At 49.8% G+C, this 14,916-nt stretch overlaps 1 protein-coding gene across 1 annotated transcript in view; it reads right to left on the bottom strand.

Moving 5' to 3' along the window:
• Positions 1 to 1,019: 1,019 nt before the first annotated feature.
• Positions 1,020 to 14,916, bottom strand: part of LOC114779534 (zinc finger homeobox protein 3-like) — a 42,068-nt gene continuing 28,171 nt past the window's right edge. Inside the window, exons 6-11 of the mRNA XM_028967424.1 lie at positions 11,971 to 12,066; positions 11,269 to 11,366; positions 10,984 to 11,184; positions 9,689 to 9,791; positions 4,562 to 9,601; positions 1,020 to 4,474 (exon numbers count right to left, since the gene is read on the bottom strand). Of these exons, the coding sequence (XP_028823257.1) occupies positions 3,150 to 4,474; positions 4,562 to 9,601; positions 9,689 to 9,791; positions 10,984 to 11,184; positions 11,269 to 11,366; positions 11,971 to 12,066 (6,863 nt within the window). The 3' untranslated portion in view covers positions 1,020 to 3,149. The remainder of the gene's footprint in view (positions 4,475 to 4,561; positions 9,602 to 9,688; positions 9,792 to 10,983; positions 11,185 to 11,268; positions 11,367 to 11,970; positions 12,067 to 14,916) is intronic.

Below are 14,916 nucleotides of genomic sequence, written 5' to 3' on the forward strand. Positions count from 1 at the left end.
GGACCAGCAGTGCAGCGCTCATGAATAAAGATGAGGCAGCGCGCATACATCAGCAAGAGCCATCTATCAGCCAGGCCTGTCTGCAGACATAAGACACCCAGCTGAAACAGCCACACACACACCAAATATCATTATCTAGCCCCTTACACACACACACACACACACACACACACACACACACACACACACACACACCATCGCTGCACCCGGCCCGATATCACCTCCCCTCCCCCGAGACTGCGGAAGCATTAATATTCGGGGGGGTTCTACCTTCCTTCTGTGCCTCATTCACGCCTATCAAAATAAAAAAGGTCCCTCTGTCCATCACATCTGCACGTCCCCCTCATGTCGGGCGGTTTTAGGTGGCTTTTTCATCTCGTCATCGTCACCGAGGAGAAAAGGACCGAGGTGCAGGGGGTGCCGCAAACGCAGACACGCCAGACTGCGTATTAATACGAAGAACCAGGCCACACGAATTTACCAGCGTAGAAATATTAATAATGAAAACTACGACAAGCCAACGCGGCCAAAAAACCGGCAGTAAAGCCGCCGCGCGTGCTCCACGACGCCCAGGGCCTGAATCTTCCTCCAATCCACCGGAGAACGGCCCTCTGATCACCTTCAAACAATGATGATAAAAAGCGTCCTCGCAGGACAGCGTTAACGTTAATAATATCTTCACTCAAAGGAAACTCGTCTGGCTAAATGTCACCGGTTTAATTAACGCCTGGCCGGGGTCGGACTCCAATTCACTTAACGCCGCGCGGCCACGCAGGAATAATTTAGCATGTTAATCACAGGCCGGACGGCCGGCCGGCCGGGCCAGATTTACGCCACGCTGGCACGCGCTGTTATTATTTTCCCCACTAATCGACATGCCGATAAATCCCACGCCGCACCAGCAGATTCATCTGCGGCGAGGACGCCACTTCCCTTCGTCTCCTTCTCTGAGGGCGGGGACGCGAGGTGGGGTGGACGACCACGCCGACTACGTCTCGTTTGCAACAAAACAGGCTTTATTGACAGGATGGGTTGTGGGACAGTCGGGTGGACGTCGCCAAAACAAAAACCAGGAGTCACATGACAAAGGCTCGTATTTACAACGTTATTTGGCTATCGCTATGGTTACAGTAAGAACCTTTTTGAGGAAATCTGAGACAGGAGTTGCACTTGAAATGTAGTCGAGGTTCTAAAAGCGAGACAGGGTCCCCCCCCACAGCAGAGTCAGACATTACACACAGACAGACATGTCTATTAAAACCGTACCAGTGGGATATTTGGAATGCTGACTTCTGTATAAACAATATACATCATTGGTATTTCAACATTAGCTACGTCAAAAGAATAAAAAAGAAGGTACATGTCTTGTCACAGTCTTTAACAATGGTTAAAAGCAGTTATCATCAGGGTCATTGAAGTTGTTGTCAGCTAGCTGTCTGTTGTTATTAAAGCTTAGAGGAAAAAAGCAAATTCAGCATGCATTTTAGTATCAATACAAAACTACATTAGCAGCAAACAGTATTTTCTCAACGATCAGACCTGAACCAAAAATTCCATAAACGGGGAGACGAGGAAAACAAGAAAGAAACAAATGTTGGTCACAGGAAGGTTAACAAAGAAGGTTGTACTATCTTACAAACATCAGTGGCTCTATATTGGTGCTACTCCATGTCACAAGCACAGGGGCTCATTTGGTATTTGCTTTCTCGTGTAACTTCACCGAGGAAACGCTGGTTCCTCAATGAATAAGCGCAAACTGCAGACTCTCATTTTTTAAAAGCAAGAACGCATCAAGTATAAAGAAGTGTTTTGTTTGCACCATTGGTTAAAATAATTTGTCTTTGGATACTCCATTAAAGCAATACTGTTTATTATTATTTGTATTATTGTTTTCATTATTACTGAATTCGTGGTAACTGCAGGAACATAAAATGGATCTGCTGATGATCGGTGGGGAAACTTAGCACATTGGACTTCCAAAAAATGTGTGAAAAAGTAAAGTAGTGCTTCAAATGAAAGCAAACAAGTTTAAGTGCGTATGTGAGATGCAACGATCGAGAAAATGTCTCAAGGCTGAACGCCCCAGAGAAGAGGAGAATAAGGGCCGTGCAAATGGAAAGGTACTAATGGCGGTACTTTGGACCATGAGGATAATGCCAATGACGATGATTATGAAGAAGGCTTCGGATAGTACACTGTTTCCCATATTCAGGGTGACCACAACATCCACTGAAGTGCCTTTGAGTTGAACTATACAAAAAACATCTGCTTTTCTGGTCCTACCAAACAGTTTAAATTCAACAATCTACACAACACCAAAATGTTCATACATGTAACTATCATAAAACACATCATTTCTTTGAAAAAAAAAGGAAATAAAATTCATTCAAGTCTGCATTACTCTTTGTTTAGGATCACGTTTAAGTCAAAAATGAAAATAGAAACAATTACGGTTATAAGACTAGTAAATGTCATTTATAGGGGAAAAAACAGGACTTAATTTTTCCCTTTTCTAAACACTTACACTTTAGGCTTTTTTTTTTCTTTGCATCTTCCGAAACAGAATCTATACAAGGAGTTCAGAACGAGAAATTACCAGTTGCTGACCTGAGAGGAGACAACGTTACACTACATCTGAATTTTACCAAGAAATTGGTGCACATTTTAACACTCGGTTAGGGCTGCTTGTGTGTGTGTTGTGTAGAAATATGGCATTCGGGTATACGAGATATATCAGGTATGCAAGAGTGGTAGACCAAACAACAAACAGGAAGTTTAAAATGAAGGTGTGAGTGGAGTACCACTTTGGTCACCGCATACTCCAATATCCATTTACAAATGTCCTCTTCAAACCGTCTGATGAATGAGATCCAGCATGTTAAATAAGAAAAACATTCTACTCAAGCGTATTATTTTTTTGGTTATGAGCACTGGAATTGCAGTTAGTTTGCTTCACATATTAGTCAATCCAACTGTTTCATTTTTTTGTTTAGCATTTAATTTTTTGTCTTTGTGTTTCTCCAACTGACATCCACTCTCAAAAGCTTTTCTCCTTTGTAGTTTCCTTTGTTTTAAAATCCCATTGAGTCTGTTCCAGCAGAGGCGAGGTCAGTACCATAAGCCCCACTGGTCAGGGAGCTTGTGCCCAGCTAAGGCTCCTCTGACGGGGGTGGAATTAGTCTCTCCAGTGACCCCGCTCTGGTGTGGCCTGCTGCCCCTGCAGCAGAGTCTGTTGGTATTGAAGGGCGAGTGCCTGACTTTCTCGCCAAATTTGAGGTAACCGTTGAAGGTAGAGAAGGAGTTTGGTTGCAGAAGGAAGCCAGCGTTGTGTCGGCTGCCCCTGGTAAAGCTGTCGAGAGGAGAGGTTGGGGATCCAGAGATGGAGAGGACGAGGAGGACGAGGAGGAGGGTGGAAGAGTCAGCATGGACGGAGGGACGGTCTGTGAGGTAGATGGCATGGCGGAGTCCCGGGCGCAGGTTGCGGTGTGAGGTAACACGGGGGTGACGTTCTCTTTGGCGTTCGGTTGCTCCGCCATGCTGCGCTTGTGCTGTGGAGACTCCAGGTGCCGGCTCAGTGCTTCACCATCATCCCCGTGTAGTGTCGCATCACAGGCCAAACAGTTGTAAAGTCCACCTTCCCCTTCTTCGCTGCTGTTTGCTTTGTGTACTATGCACTGGCTCAGGAGGAAGCCTACATCCATCTCCCTCAGTGTGTTGCCACCAGGACCCTGGTCTGAGCCGAAGGATTGAAATGTTTTATGGCAGGAGGAAACCTTCTGACCCTCGGCTCTGGCAGAATTAAGGGAAGCGTGTTTGATATCCAGTGAAGCCTTGGCTCGAAGCGGAAGTGGTGCTTGTCCACCTTTAGGTTTTTGTGCCTGTTGCTGTTGGATCTGGACGTGCCGCTGTTGCAGAGCCCCTTGTATGCTCTGCTGGTATTGTTGAAGTATGGAGCTCGGGGAGAGACTCATCAGAGCTTGCGAGAGGGCTGCTGGACCATAAGGAAACAGGCTCTCCATACCGTACATGGGCTGCAGGAAACCTCCAGGCAGCACACCAGGTATTTGTGGCGGGAAGTATGGGGGGAAACCCGGCATGAAGCAAGGCATGAACGAAGTGGATAACAAGGCTGTTGGGTCTGCGCCCATGACCGCCTGCAAAGCTTGGAGCTGACCTGGGTCCACAAAGTTCTCCGTCCCTGGTTTGGAGACTGAAACTGATGGCGAGTTCACTGGGTCTTTTGTGGCAGCTGAGGTGGAAGGAGTTGCGGGAACTGGTGGATTGGGACAGCTTCTCTCCTTTTTTTCTCTTTGCTGACACTTCTCAGTGCCATTCTCTTTGGGGCGGTAAAGTTCTTTGTCAGGCTGAGTTGCTTTTGGGGTCACATCAACTGGCTCTTTGTTTGAAGACGAAGACGGTATGAGAGGTTTGCTATGTAGCCCATTGGAGAGACTGGATGAAAGACCACTTGGACCTGATTAAAACCAGACAACAATGTTAAATTATATCATGTAAAATTTACACTTTGTACGGCAACATCTTAAATGGCAAAATTACAAACCTGCTTGGGATGAGCTGCTGACTGCTGGCAATGCCTGAAGACTCTGGTACATGGAAGAGAGGTTTATAGCCTGAAGAGCCTGGTCAAACCTTTGCTGCTGAGCCAGACTAAGAACCTCACTGGTTTTCTTCAGCTGATCCATCTCTGGCTGAGCCACGAGCTGGTGAACATTGCCTGAGTCAAAGTAGTCCTGTTCCCTTTCAATCTGAGTGCTAACACTTTCCTTCACCTTGGCTATGTGCTGCTGAGAGAAAATATGATCTCGGACTGAGAGGCAACTGTTGTACTTGACACAACACAGGGAGCATTCTGACCTCGACCTATCCCTCTGTGACTGCTCAGAGCCAAACTGCTTCACGTTGTTCAGCTTCGCCTTTTTTTCTTTGGCACGAGCATTCTGAAACCAGACCTGAACCACTCTCTTGGCAAGGCCAATGTAGCTGCCCAAGGCTTCGCACTCGATCATCGTTGGGGTTTTGTAGTCAGTAAAGCAGGCCTTCAGCATTTTAACCTGCAGGTTGCTCATCTGAGTGCGGTAACGCTTCTGGCTGTGGCGTTCTCCACTGTCTCCACCCCCGGATGTTCCAGGGCAAGGGGAGGCAGGATCTGCAAGACTTGAGTTCTCACTGTAATCCACCACCATGTCACTCTCAAAGTCTTTAGCACTGAAACTTGTCGCAGGACTCACCAAGCCAGAGGGCATCATGTCAGAATTCTCACAGGAAGGCGCCCGCTCTCCTGTTTGGGACGTGGTGTCACTGGTTCCACACTTAGCCTCTGAGGATTCATTAGGTTCATCCCCCAGTGTAGCATCATCAGTCATAGCAGTATTAACTGAGGAACATTCATCATCCAGTTTGCTTTGGTCAAGGTTACGACTGAGTGAAGACACAGAGACACCCTCAAAGTCATCCGGTCCTTCCATCTTAATTTGTCTCGGGCTTAGGTGGTGTAGCTCGACTCCTTTACTTGCAGGAGACACAGGAAGGAACTGACCACTACCTCGTTGACAGTTCAAGAGTTGAGAACCATTCGAGAAATCTAAAGGATCACCCTTCATTACAACTTGTTCAGGAAACATACCCGACAAAGCCAAGTTATAACCCACGCTCTTGGCTTCATGCCAATGCCTCGAGCGAATATGGGCGTCGAGGGCAGTCTGGGCCTTAAAGAGAGCGCGACAGAACGGGCACCGCCGATGAGCCTGCGCTGGTCCTAAGGCACGGAATTGGCCTTTTCTCTCTCTGGCTCGAGTGTTCTGAAACCAGACCTGGACCACCCGTTTTTTGAGACCAACTTCCCTGGCAATGTGATCTAGCATGTTGCGCGTGGGATTAGAGTCTAGCAGGTACTTCTGGTACAGAACTTCTAGCTGCTCAGGAGTGATGGTGGTCCTCATGCGTTTATCACGCTGTGGCTCATCACCATTGCCCTCCCAATCATTTTCTATCGAGGGGAGGGCTGTCTTCTCCTCTAGTTTTCTTTTCAAGGAATTTATGGTCGAGCTTGCTGAGGAAGATGCTGAGCTTGTGGGTATTTGTGAAAATGCACCTGAGAGGAGCTGGCTGGTCAGTAGGGGATTACTTGGATCAAAAAGCATGAAGGGTAGGTCTGCTGGACGGTCAAAAAACTGAGGGTGAGCAAACTGGTTTGGAGTTGTAAGCAAGTGCAGCTGCTGGTGCTCCTGCCAATGCTGGAATGAGGGAAAGCTGAGGTTACACTGGGTGCAGTGGAATGGACTGACCTGCTGAGCAAACAACTGCTGCTGTTGGACGGTCTTGGGGCTTGGGTGAGGGTTGAGACTGGTGCGGGTGCTTTCTGATGAATCTGGACTGACCTGGGGCACAGATGGGGAAAACTGCTGCTGCTTTAAAGAGGAAGGAGGTTTAGGGCTGTCTGGCAATGCTTGGTCCATTTCCTCACTAGCCCTCTGGTGTTGCAGATCAGGTGGAGGTTCTTCGCGATTTTGGCTTACAGAGACATGTTCCTTCTGCTGAGGGGAGGAAACGTCTGTCACAGACTCAATGGCATCTTTAGTTTCAGAATGAGTAGAGCTGGAACAAGAAGGTCTGGGAGGACTTTCGTCCTCTTGTTTAAAGTCGCTTAAATCATCATGGCTGTCATATCGGTAATCATCGTCTTCATCTTTGTAACACAACTTCTTCTGGTGCTTGATCAGGTCAAATATACGCTGGAAGACCACGCTGCATTTCTTGCACTGGTAATTGAGGTTTGGTGTGCGAACATATCGATCGTTGCTAAGTTCTCGCCGCTCGCCTCCGTCTTTTCCATCCCCTTGGTTTTCGTAATTCTTGCGGGCTTTCTGCCGGGCATTCTGAAACCAGACCACGATAACTCGAGTGGGAAGACCAAGTAAATTAGAGAGTTGCTCAAATTCATCATCTTTAGGGTAGGCGTTGGCGTCGAAGAAGTCCTGTAACACTCTGAGCTGAAAGTCCGTAAAGCGAGTTCTGGAAGACCTTCTGCTTCCATAAAACTCATGTCTTTGAGGATCAGGAGAAGGTGGCCTGGGCTCCACCTTAATGTCTTCTAGAGTTGTGACTGGTGGATTGTTGAAGTTATACGGGGAATCTTTATTACGTTGACGCTCTTTGAACAGAGTATTACGGAACCAGTGCTTAATGACTTTTTGAGGCAGGCCGGATTTATCTGCCATCTCTTTAATCTGCTCTTCATTAGGCGAATTGTTGATGTCAAAGTACTGGCGAAGCACCCTCAGCTGATCATCCGTGATGCGCGTCCGCGGTCTCTTACCCTGCTGCTGCTGGAGCAGAGCAGGAGTGAGCTGCTGATGATAAAGATGGGCCAGCTCGTGGGTTATGCCAACATCAATAGCTGGCATCTGAGGGGTCAAAGCCGGTAAGGGCAGTGACTGCACCATGATTGGAGGGAAGAGTGGGAGATCCATGGAGGGCATGGGAGGAGGAGGTGGTGGCAACGTAGTTTTCGGCACCGGGCTCGAGACGACTGGGGAGGTGACGGTTGGTGAAGAGGCAGGAGTATTTACCACGAGAGCGGGTTGTGGCGGTGGTAGAGCAGGTGGCGGTGATGAGGAAGCAGGTTCAGGAGACAGGGGCCTTAGAGGAAACAGCTGGTCATATTGCTCTCTGTAGTCTTTGGCAAATTTCTCCAAAGTCTGTATTGGGAAGATGGTCTGATGGACATGCTCCTGATGACTTTTCAGTATTAACGCATTTGAGAAGAGTTTGCCACAGGCTTCACATTCTAGCTTTTCTAAATCTTCAAGACGCTTGTTCTCTTTGGCCTCTGCTCTGCTCTGCACCACAACCATACACTCTATAAACTTCCTCTGCACTTTCTGCTTGCTCTCATTAAACTGCATGACTAGTTCAAAACCAACATTCTCCAACAGGGCCTTTGAAGCACTTTCAGATGCATCGTGGGAAATTCTGGGTAAAAGGAAGCTCACGTCAATCTCCATAGCTTCGACACTGTCAGATCTGTCGTGGTCTTGTTCGTCTGCAGCCTTCAGAGATTTTGCTTGGTCGGCCTCGTTCCTCTTACTCGGGGTCTCAGGGTGGTGTAAATTACTGTCGTTTTCATGGTGGGGAGGTTCGCTGGGAGTCTGAGGGGAGGAGCTGGGCTTTTCCTTTGCTGAAACGGACTCAGAGGTTCCTTGTAGCAGGGAGAGGCTAGCAGGACTGGCGAGATTCAGAGAAAGGCCTTTCAGCTGTGGGTTTAGGTGGAAGTCTCCCCCCGGGATGTAGAAAGGGAAGAGAAGCTGCTGCTGCTGCTGCTGGAGGAAGGCCTCGGCACTCACAGGAAACGGCTGCAGGAGAGCTGGGTTGAACAGTTGGGTCTGGATGAGAGCGGCTTTGTGCTGCAGCTCCTGCTGCAGCTGGGCTTGGGCTTGAGCGAGTTGCTGCTGCTGCTGCTGCTCCTGCTGCTGCAACATCTTCTGCTGCTGCTGTAACAGCAACTTCTGCTGCTGCTGCTGCGCTGTTGATGCAATGATGTCTGCCAACCTTCTCCTCTTGGCCTCGTGGCTCTCAGATGGGGAAGAATGGCCGCTGTCCCGACTGTCGTTGCCCTGTTGGGCTGCCCCCGGTGGCACGGGGAGAGGGCTGCTGTTGGTTTTGGGTCTGCTGCCCACACAGGCAGAATCGTGTTTAGCAGCCCGCGCCTTGGTCTGATGCAAGACTGACCTCATGTGGATCTCCAGGGTCGAGCTCTGGCTATAGGCCACGTTGCAAGTGTTGCATTTGAAAGGTTTGTGGTCAGCGTTGCTGACCGGCTCCGGCAAGCCTGCCGAAGAGTCCTGAAGTGAACGCTTGACCTTGTGTAGGTGCGAGACCGAATTGTAATGGACCAAGAGGATGTTCTTCTGTGTGAACGACTCCTTGCAAACAGTGCACTTAAATGGCCGCTGGGGATCCAGAAACTTCTCCATGGTGAGATTGGCACCTTTTCTGAAGGGCATGTTGGCACGCTGCTTTGTGTCACCTCCAGAATCTTCCTGTTGGACCTGTGCGGTCTCACACCCATTAGCGTTGTGCTTTTCGTCCGGGCCACCATCCTCCTCTTCTTTTACACCGTCCTCCATGAGGGTGCTCGTGTCCTCTCCAAGCATGGGGTCGGCCAGGAGAAGCCCGCCGCACAGCTGCTGGCGCTGGGCGTCGCTCAGCTCCAGGTGGCTGGTCTCCAGGTGCCGCCGGAGCGCCGTCAGGCTCCTGAAGCTGCGCTGGCACAGGCAGCACATGGTGGCCGCCCGGATGGCGTGGTACTGCGAGTGCAGCTGCAGCTTCTCGGGGGTCTTGAACGCCAGGCTGCACTGGCCACAGCGGTACTTGTAGACGTGGCGGTCGGAGACGGGCGCGGACGCCGGCGGCCGCTGGTTGTGCGCCTCGCTGACGTGAGTCTGGAGCGAGGCCGAGGACGTCAGGACCTTATTGCAGCCCTTCTGCCAACACGGGAAAGCCGCCGTGTTCTCTTTGGTGGACTCTGGGTCTTCCAACTGGAACCCTGACGCTTTGATGACGTCGGCTATCTTCTCGGGGTCTGTCAACACAAACAAACCGTTTACTGGAGACATTTTCTGGTTGCTTCGTATAAGCAATCGCTGGTAATGGGAGAGAAACGACAAACCATGCGTTTTTTTTGTCTTCTCCGTGACGAGGCCGGAGTCCTCCCGCTCTGGCTGGGGGACGGGCGAGAACATACTGGCGGGCAGCACGTCTGTTGCAATCACCTACACGGGGAGCGCAGAAAAGAGCTGCGTTAATTAAAGCACAATAACTCGCTGGAGCCATTAGCCTTTTGGTGGCGGCTGCTGATTTATGGCACCATCTCCTCTGCCCTGAGACACCGTGGAATACATCTGCATTAGGCGGGCACCGGAGCACGGGGGCCGGCGTCCCCTGAAACGTAAAAACCGAGTCTCTTCTCGGCACTGTCTCTCCGCCAAGGTCAGGGGTCAAGTGTGGCAGGAAGCCCTCTTCAGTCAATCACAGCGCGGTTAGTGAAATCAGGATCAAGAAGGCACATCATTTCCTCCTCCTGCCCAACGCGGGGCATTAAAAGCGGCAAATCAATGCAGCCAGCGTCCGGGACGGAAAGGCGGAGGAATAGAGGGAACGCGCCGGAGATTTCCATTACAAAGGTGAGTGATTCCTGAGAAGGGCGTCATTATGCGGCGGCAGGCGTGCGCGGGGAGCGGCTCAAGGTCGCCTTTAATTTAGAGCACATAATTGGCAAGCGCAGTTCATAACAGCAATCACACAGCCCAGACTCGGAATTAATGAGGCACAATTACTGCCATGACCCTGTCTCGGAGACAGAGGGACGGAGGGAAAAAAGGACAACAAATCGCGGAGACAAAATGTTGCAACGCTTACAAATAATATTTAAGTGTGTAAAAAGCAGCTAGAAGCTCGTTGCACATGGTGGTAGAAGCCTAGCGGGTAACACACTCGCCTGTCAACCAGGAGACCCAGGTTCAAACCCCACTTACTACCATCGTGTCCCTGAGCAGGACACTGAGTGTCTCCAGGGGGGGACTGTCCCTGTAACTGCTGGCTGGTAGTAGCCTAGCGGGTAACACACTCGCCTATGAACCAGAAGACCCAGGTTCAAACCCCACTTACTACCATCGTGTCCCTGAGCAGGACACTTAACCCTGAGTGTCTCCAGGGGGGGACTGTCCCTGTAACTGCTGGGTGGTAGTAGCCTAGCGGGTAACACACTCGCCTATGAACCAGAAGACCCAGGTTAAAACCCCACTTACTACCATCGTGTCCCTGAGCAAGACACTTAACCCTGAGTGTCTCCAGGGGGGGACTGTCCATGTAACTACTGGATAAGGGCGTCTGGTAAATGCTGGGAATGTAAAAATCTGCTTTCATTAGTCCGTATTCGCCCATGTGGAAGACGGGGAGCATCACCGTGTCTATCAGCTTGTTGGTGCAGTCGGCGGTGACGCTGTGCAGGTGCGTCAGGTGGCTGCGCAGGTGCGTGACGCTGCCCAGCGTGTCCTGGCACAGCGGGCAGCGCAGCGCCGGCTTCAGCGAGTGCTGCGTCATCACATGATCCCGCAGGAGCGTCAGGTCCGCATGGGAGAACCGGCAGAACGGGCACTGCAGGATCTGGGGATGAAGAGGGGATTCTGTTGAGGCCTGTCTGGTGTGTGTGAGAGAGCGAGAGAGAGAGAGAGGGGGGGGGGGTATTACCTGTTCATTACGAGGCCGTTTGGTCAAGGGGGCATCGTCGCTCTGCTTGGATGGAGGTGAAAGGTCATTGTCCTCCTTCTCTACGTCAGAGCAGTTTGCTGGTTACACACATGAGGAACATCACATTCATACGCGTTTGCAGCGGAGACCTGAAGCGCTTGCTGATTATTTCTGTTGATGGTAAAATTCATCTAGGGAGGATCAGAGCTTCTTTAAAATCAAGTTACTGGTGGACGCTCATGATGCAGATTTCATGGATCTTCGATGCAGTATTAGTGAAAATTATTTCTCACCATGTCATCAACAATTGTTTGCATTTCAAGAAAGGTGCCAGAAAGCAATTTTAAACAGGCACATAAAGTCCGTGTTCTAAACGGAATATCGTACAGGTGATTAGCAGGTCCTTCTAGAGGTTGTACAGTGGAGCTGCTCCTAAACAACATCATCAGAGCGCAACTAATGCGGTGATGAAGAGCGTCAGCAGGACGAGCCGAACATCAGGTGCCGGGAGCCTGGATGAGTGCAGGGGAGGTTCAGCAGACTAAAAAACACACTTCATTAACTTGTCTATTCCACACAGTTCTAATGGTCATGTGACCTGCACAGTGCACTCTGACATTTTATGTGCATGAAACGTGGGTCGTGCGCACACACACACACACACAGTTTATAACATGCCCACTGGGGGAAAAAAAATCCCACCATTGACGCTATCCTTTTCCAGACCGCCATCGGCGTCGGGGACCGTGGTCGGGCCCTCCTGCTCTGTGTGGCTCTCACTGGAACCGCCACGCCTCCCTGAAACAGAAGACAAAACAGCATGAACCTCCACGGCTAGAAAATCAAGAGGGAAGCGGGAATATGGTCTTCAGACGGGTTCAAAGTGAACGTTTAAGAAGAGGTGCAGGAACACAATCTGACCCATAGGAGTCACCCTCTACATGCAAGGAAGGACAGAACCAACACACACTCGCATTTTCAAAGATAAACACACGTCTGTCTATTTTCCGCGTCTAACTGCAGGCCGGTTCTGTGTACACACACCCTGACCTGGCCTTGACCCCACCCTGACCTTACAGGTCTGAGCGCAGCACAGAGCATGCTCGGTCACCACGGCGACACGGGGGCCGGGAGGGGCGGTGGGAATCTCACCACCCCCTCGTACCTTTTATTCAGATAAAGAAAAGGAGCGAGAGAGAGAGAGAGAGAGAGAGAGAGAGGGTGGGCGAGGGCTCGGCTTTCACAGCAACACTTAATTTGACCCCTGGGGGCGTCCAGAGCAACTGGCCACTTGGACGCGTCCAGGAAACACAAACCGGCTTGTTTTAAAATTAATGATTTTTAAAATCATTTAATAACCAACACACACTCAGACAGACGTCCCCTCCACCACACACACACACACACACACCAAACACTCACATACAATAAAAAGCACATCGTAACACACACACACACACACACACACACACACCAAACACTCACATACAATAAAAAGCACATCGTAACACACACACACACAGACAGACATCCCCTCCACCACACACACACACACACACACACACACACACACACACACACCAAACACTCACATACAATAAAAAGCACATCGTAACACACACACACACAGACAGACGTCCCCTCCACCACACACACACACACACACCAAACACTCACATACAATAAAAAGCACATCGTAACACACACACACACACACACACACACCAAACACTCACATACAATAAAAAGCACATCATAACAGACACACACACACACACACACACACATCCCCTCCACCACACACACACACACACACACCAAACACTCACATACAATAAAAAGCACATCGTAACACACAAACACACACACACACAAAGACAGACGTCCCCTCCACCACACAAACACCCAACACTCACATACAATAAAAAGCACATCGTAACACACACGCACACACACACACACACAGCTCCAGGCCTCTACACAGGATGAAGAGACGCCATTATTCTCTTTCTCTCCCTGCCCCCCATTTGGCTTTCTTCACAGGACAACTGTCCACCTCGGCCTGAGCGGGTGGACCGGAGAGACGAGGGGAGGGGCGAGGCAGATGGGTGACGCTGTCACACTACCGGCTGCCACTGGAGGTGATCTGGCCACCAATTACACAGACACGGTATTGATTTTATATCAGAACAACACAAGCATGAAACACACAACCTGAAACTGTCAAAATCTCTCAGCTTACACCTGCTACACACACACACACACACACACACACACACACACTACAGACACTACTTTACAACCAGCACACACACACACACACACAAAGACACACACGGTTCACCACGGACCTACAAATGCAGGACACGCGTATACAGCACGGCAACATTCTGTTAAAAACGTCATAATGAAGTCACACACACGTCCACACTGCACACACACTTTATTTTATTTCACTTTGCGGGGACTTCAGTAAATCTATATGCTAATGTTCACACCATTGATCTGCTATCGACTTTCAATTAGGGAAAACCCAGGAGTTCCGACAGGGATCAATACCCCGCGGCCGGGCAGCAGGCGCCGCTGATCAGCCATTTCAACGGACTAAAGACGCGTTTATCCCACCGTCGGCGCGCGTGGGACGTGTCACACACACACACACACACACACACACACACACACACACACACACACACACACACACACACACACACACACACACACACACAGAACCAAGTCAGCCCTCAGTCTGAACACATCTTTGTTGAATCGAATCGAGTGGAGTGTGTTTTTTTTTTCAATCTGTTTCACTGAGAAGTGTGTGTGTGTGTGTGTGTGTGTGTGTGTGTGAGTGCGCAAGGGTAAAATAAATCCTTGCAGCTGCTTCCTGTTGTCCGAGCTGAACAATAAGTGTCATCCCATCTGCACCCACAATGCATTGCAGGGCATGCGATGGGTTGTCATTTTACATGAATGACTGACTCCACATGACAGGCACAATAATTCCACAATAAATCGAGCACACACACACACACACACACACACACACACACACACACACACAGCACGTTACAAGGTCAAGAGGTTTCTTTCAAACAAGTTTAATTTACATCTATATTTACAATTCTGTCTTACAGTCAGTAGTCATTTACATTTTACATTTACAGCATTTATCAGACGCCCTTATCCAAAGCGACTTACAGTCAGTAGTTACAGGGACAGTCCCCCCCTGGAGACATCTTAGGGTTAAGTGTCTTGCTCAGGGACACAATGGTAGTAAGTGGGGTTTGAACCTGGGTCTTCTGGTTCACAGGCGAGTGTGTTACCCCACTAGGCTACTACCACCTTTTGTAGTGACAGGGACACGGCCGTGCCAGCTGGAGAACACCTGATCTCGGATGCTAAGAAGGGTTGGACCTGGTTAGGACTTGGATGGGAGACTTCCTGGGAATACCAGGTGCTGTAAGCTTTAACTATAAGCGGGCTGGTAGTAGCCTAGCGGGTAACACAGTCGCCTATGAACCAGAAGACCCAGGTTCAAACCCCACTTACTACCGTCGTGTCCCTGAGCAGGACACTTAACCCTGAGTGTCTCCAGGGGGGGACTGTCCCTATAACTACTGATTGTAAGACGCTCTGGATAAGGGC

This window comes from Denticeps clupeoides, unplaced genomic scaffold (genome assembly GCF_900700375.1).
Source record: "Denticeps clupeoides unplaced genomic scaffold, fDenClu1.1, whole genome shotgun sequence".
Classification (NCBI taxonomy): domain Eukaryota; kingdom Metazoa; phylum Chordata; class Actinopteri; order Clupeiformes; family Denticipitidae; genus Denticeps; species Denticeps clupeoides.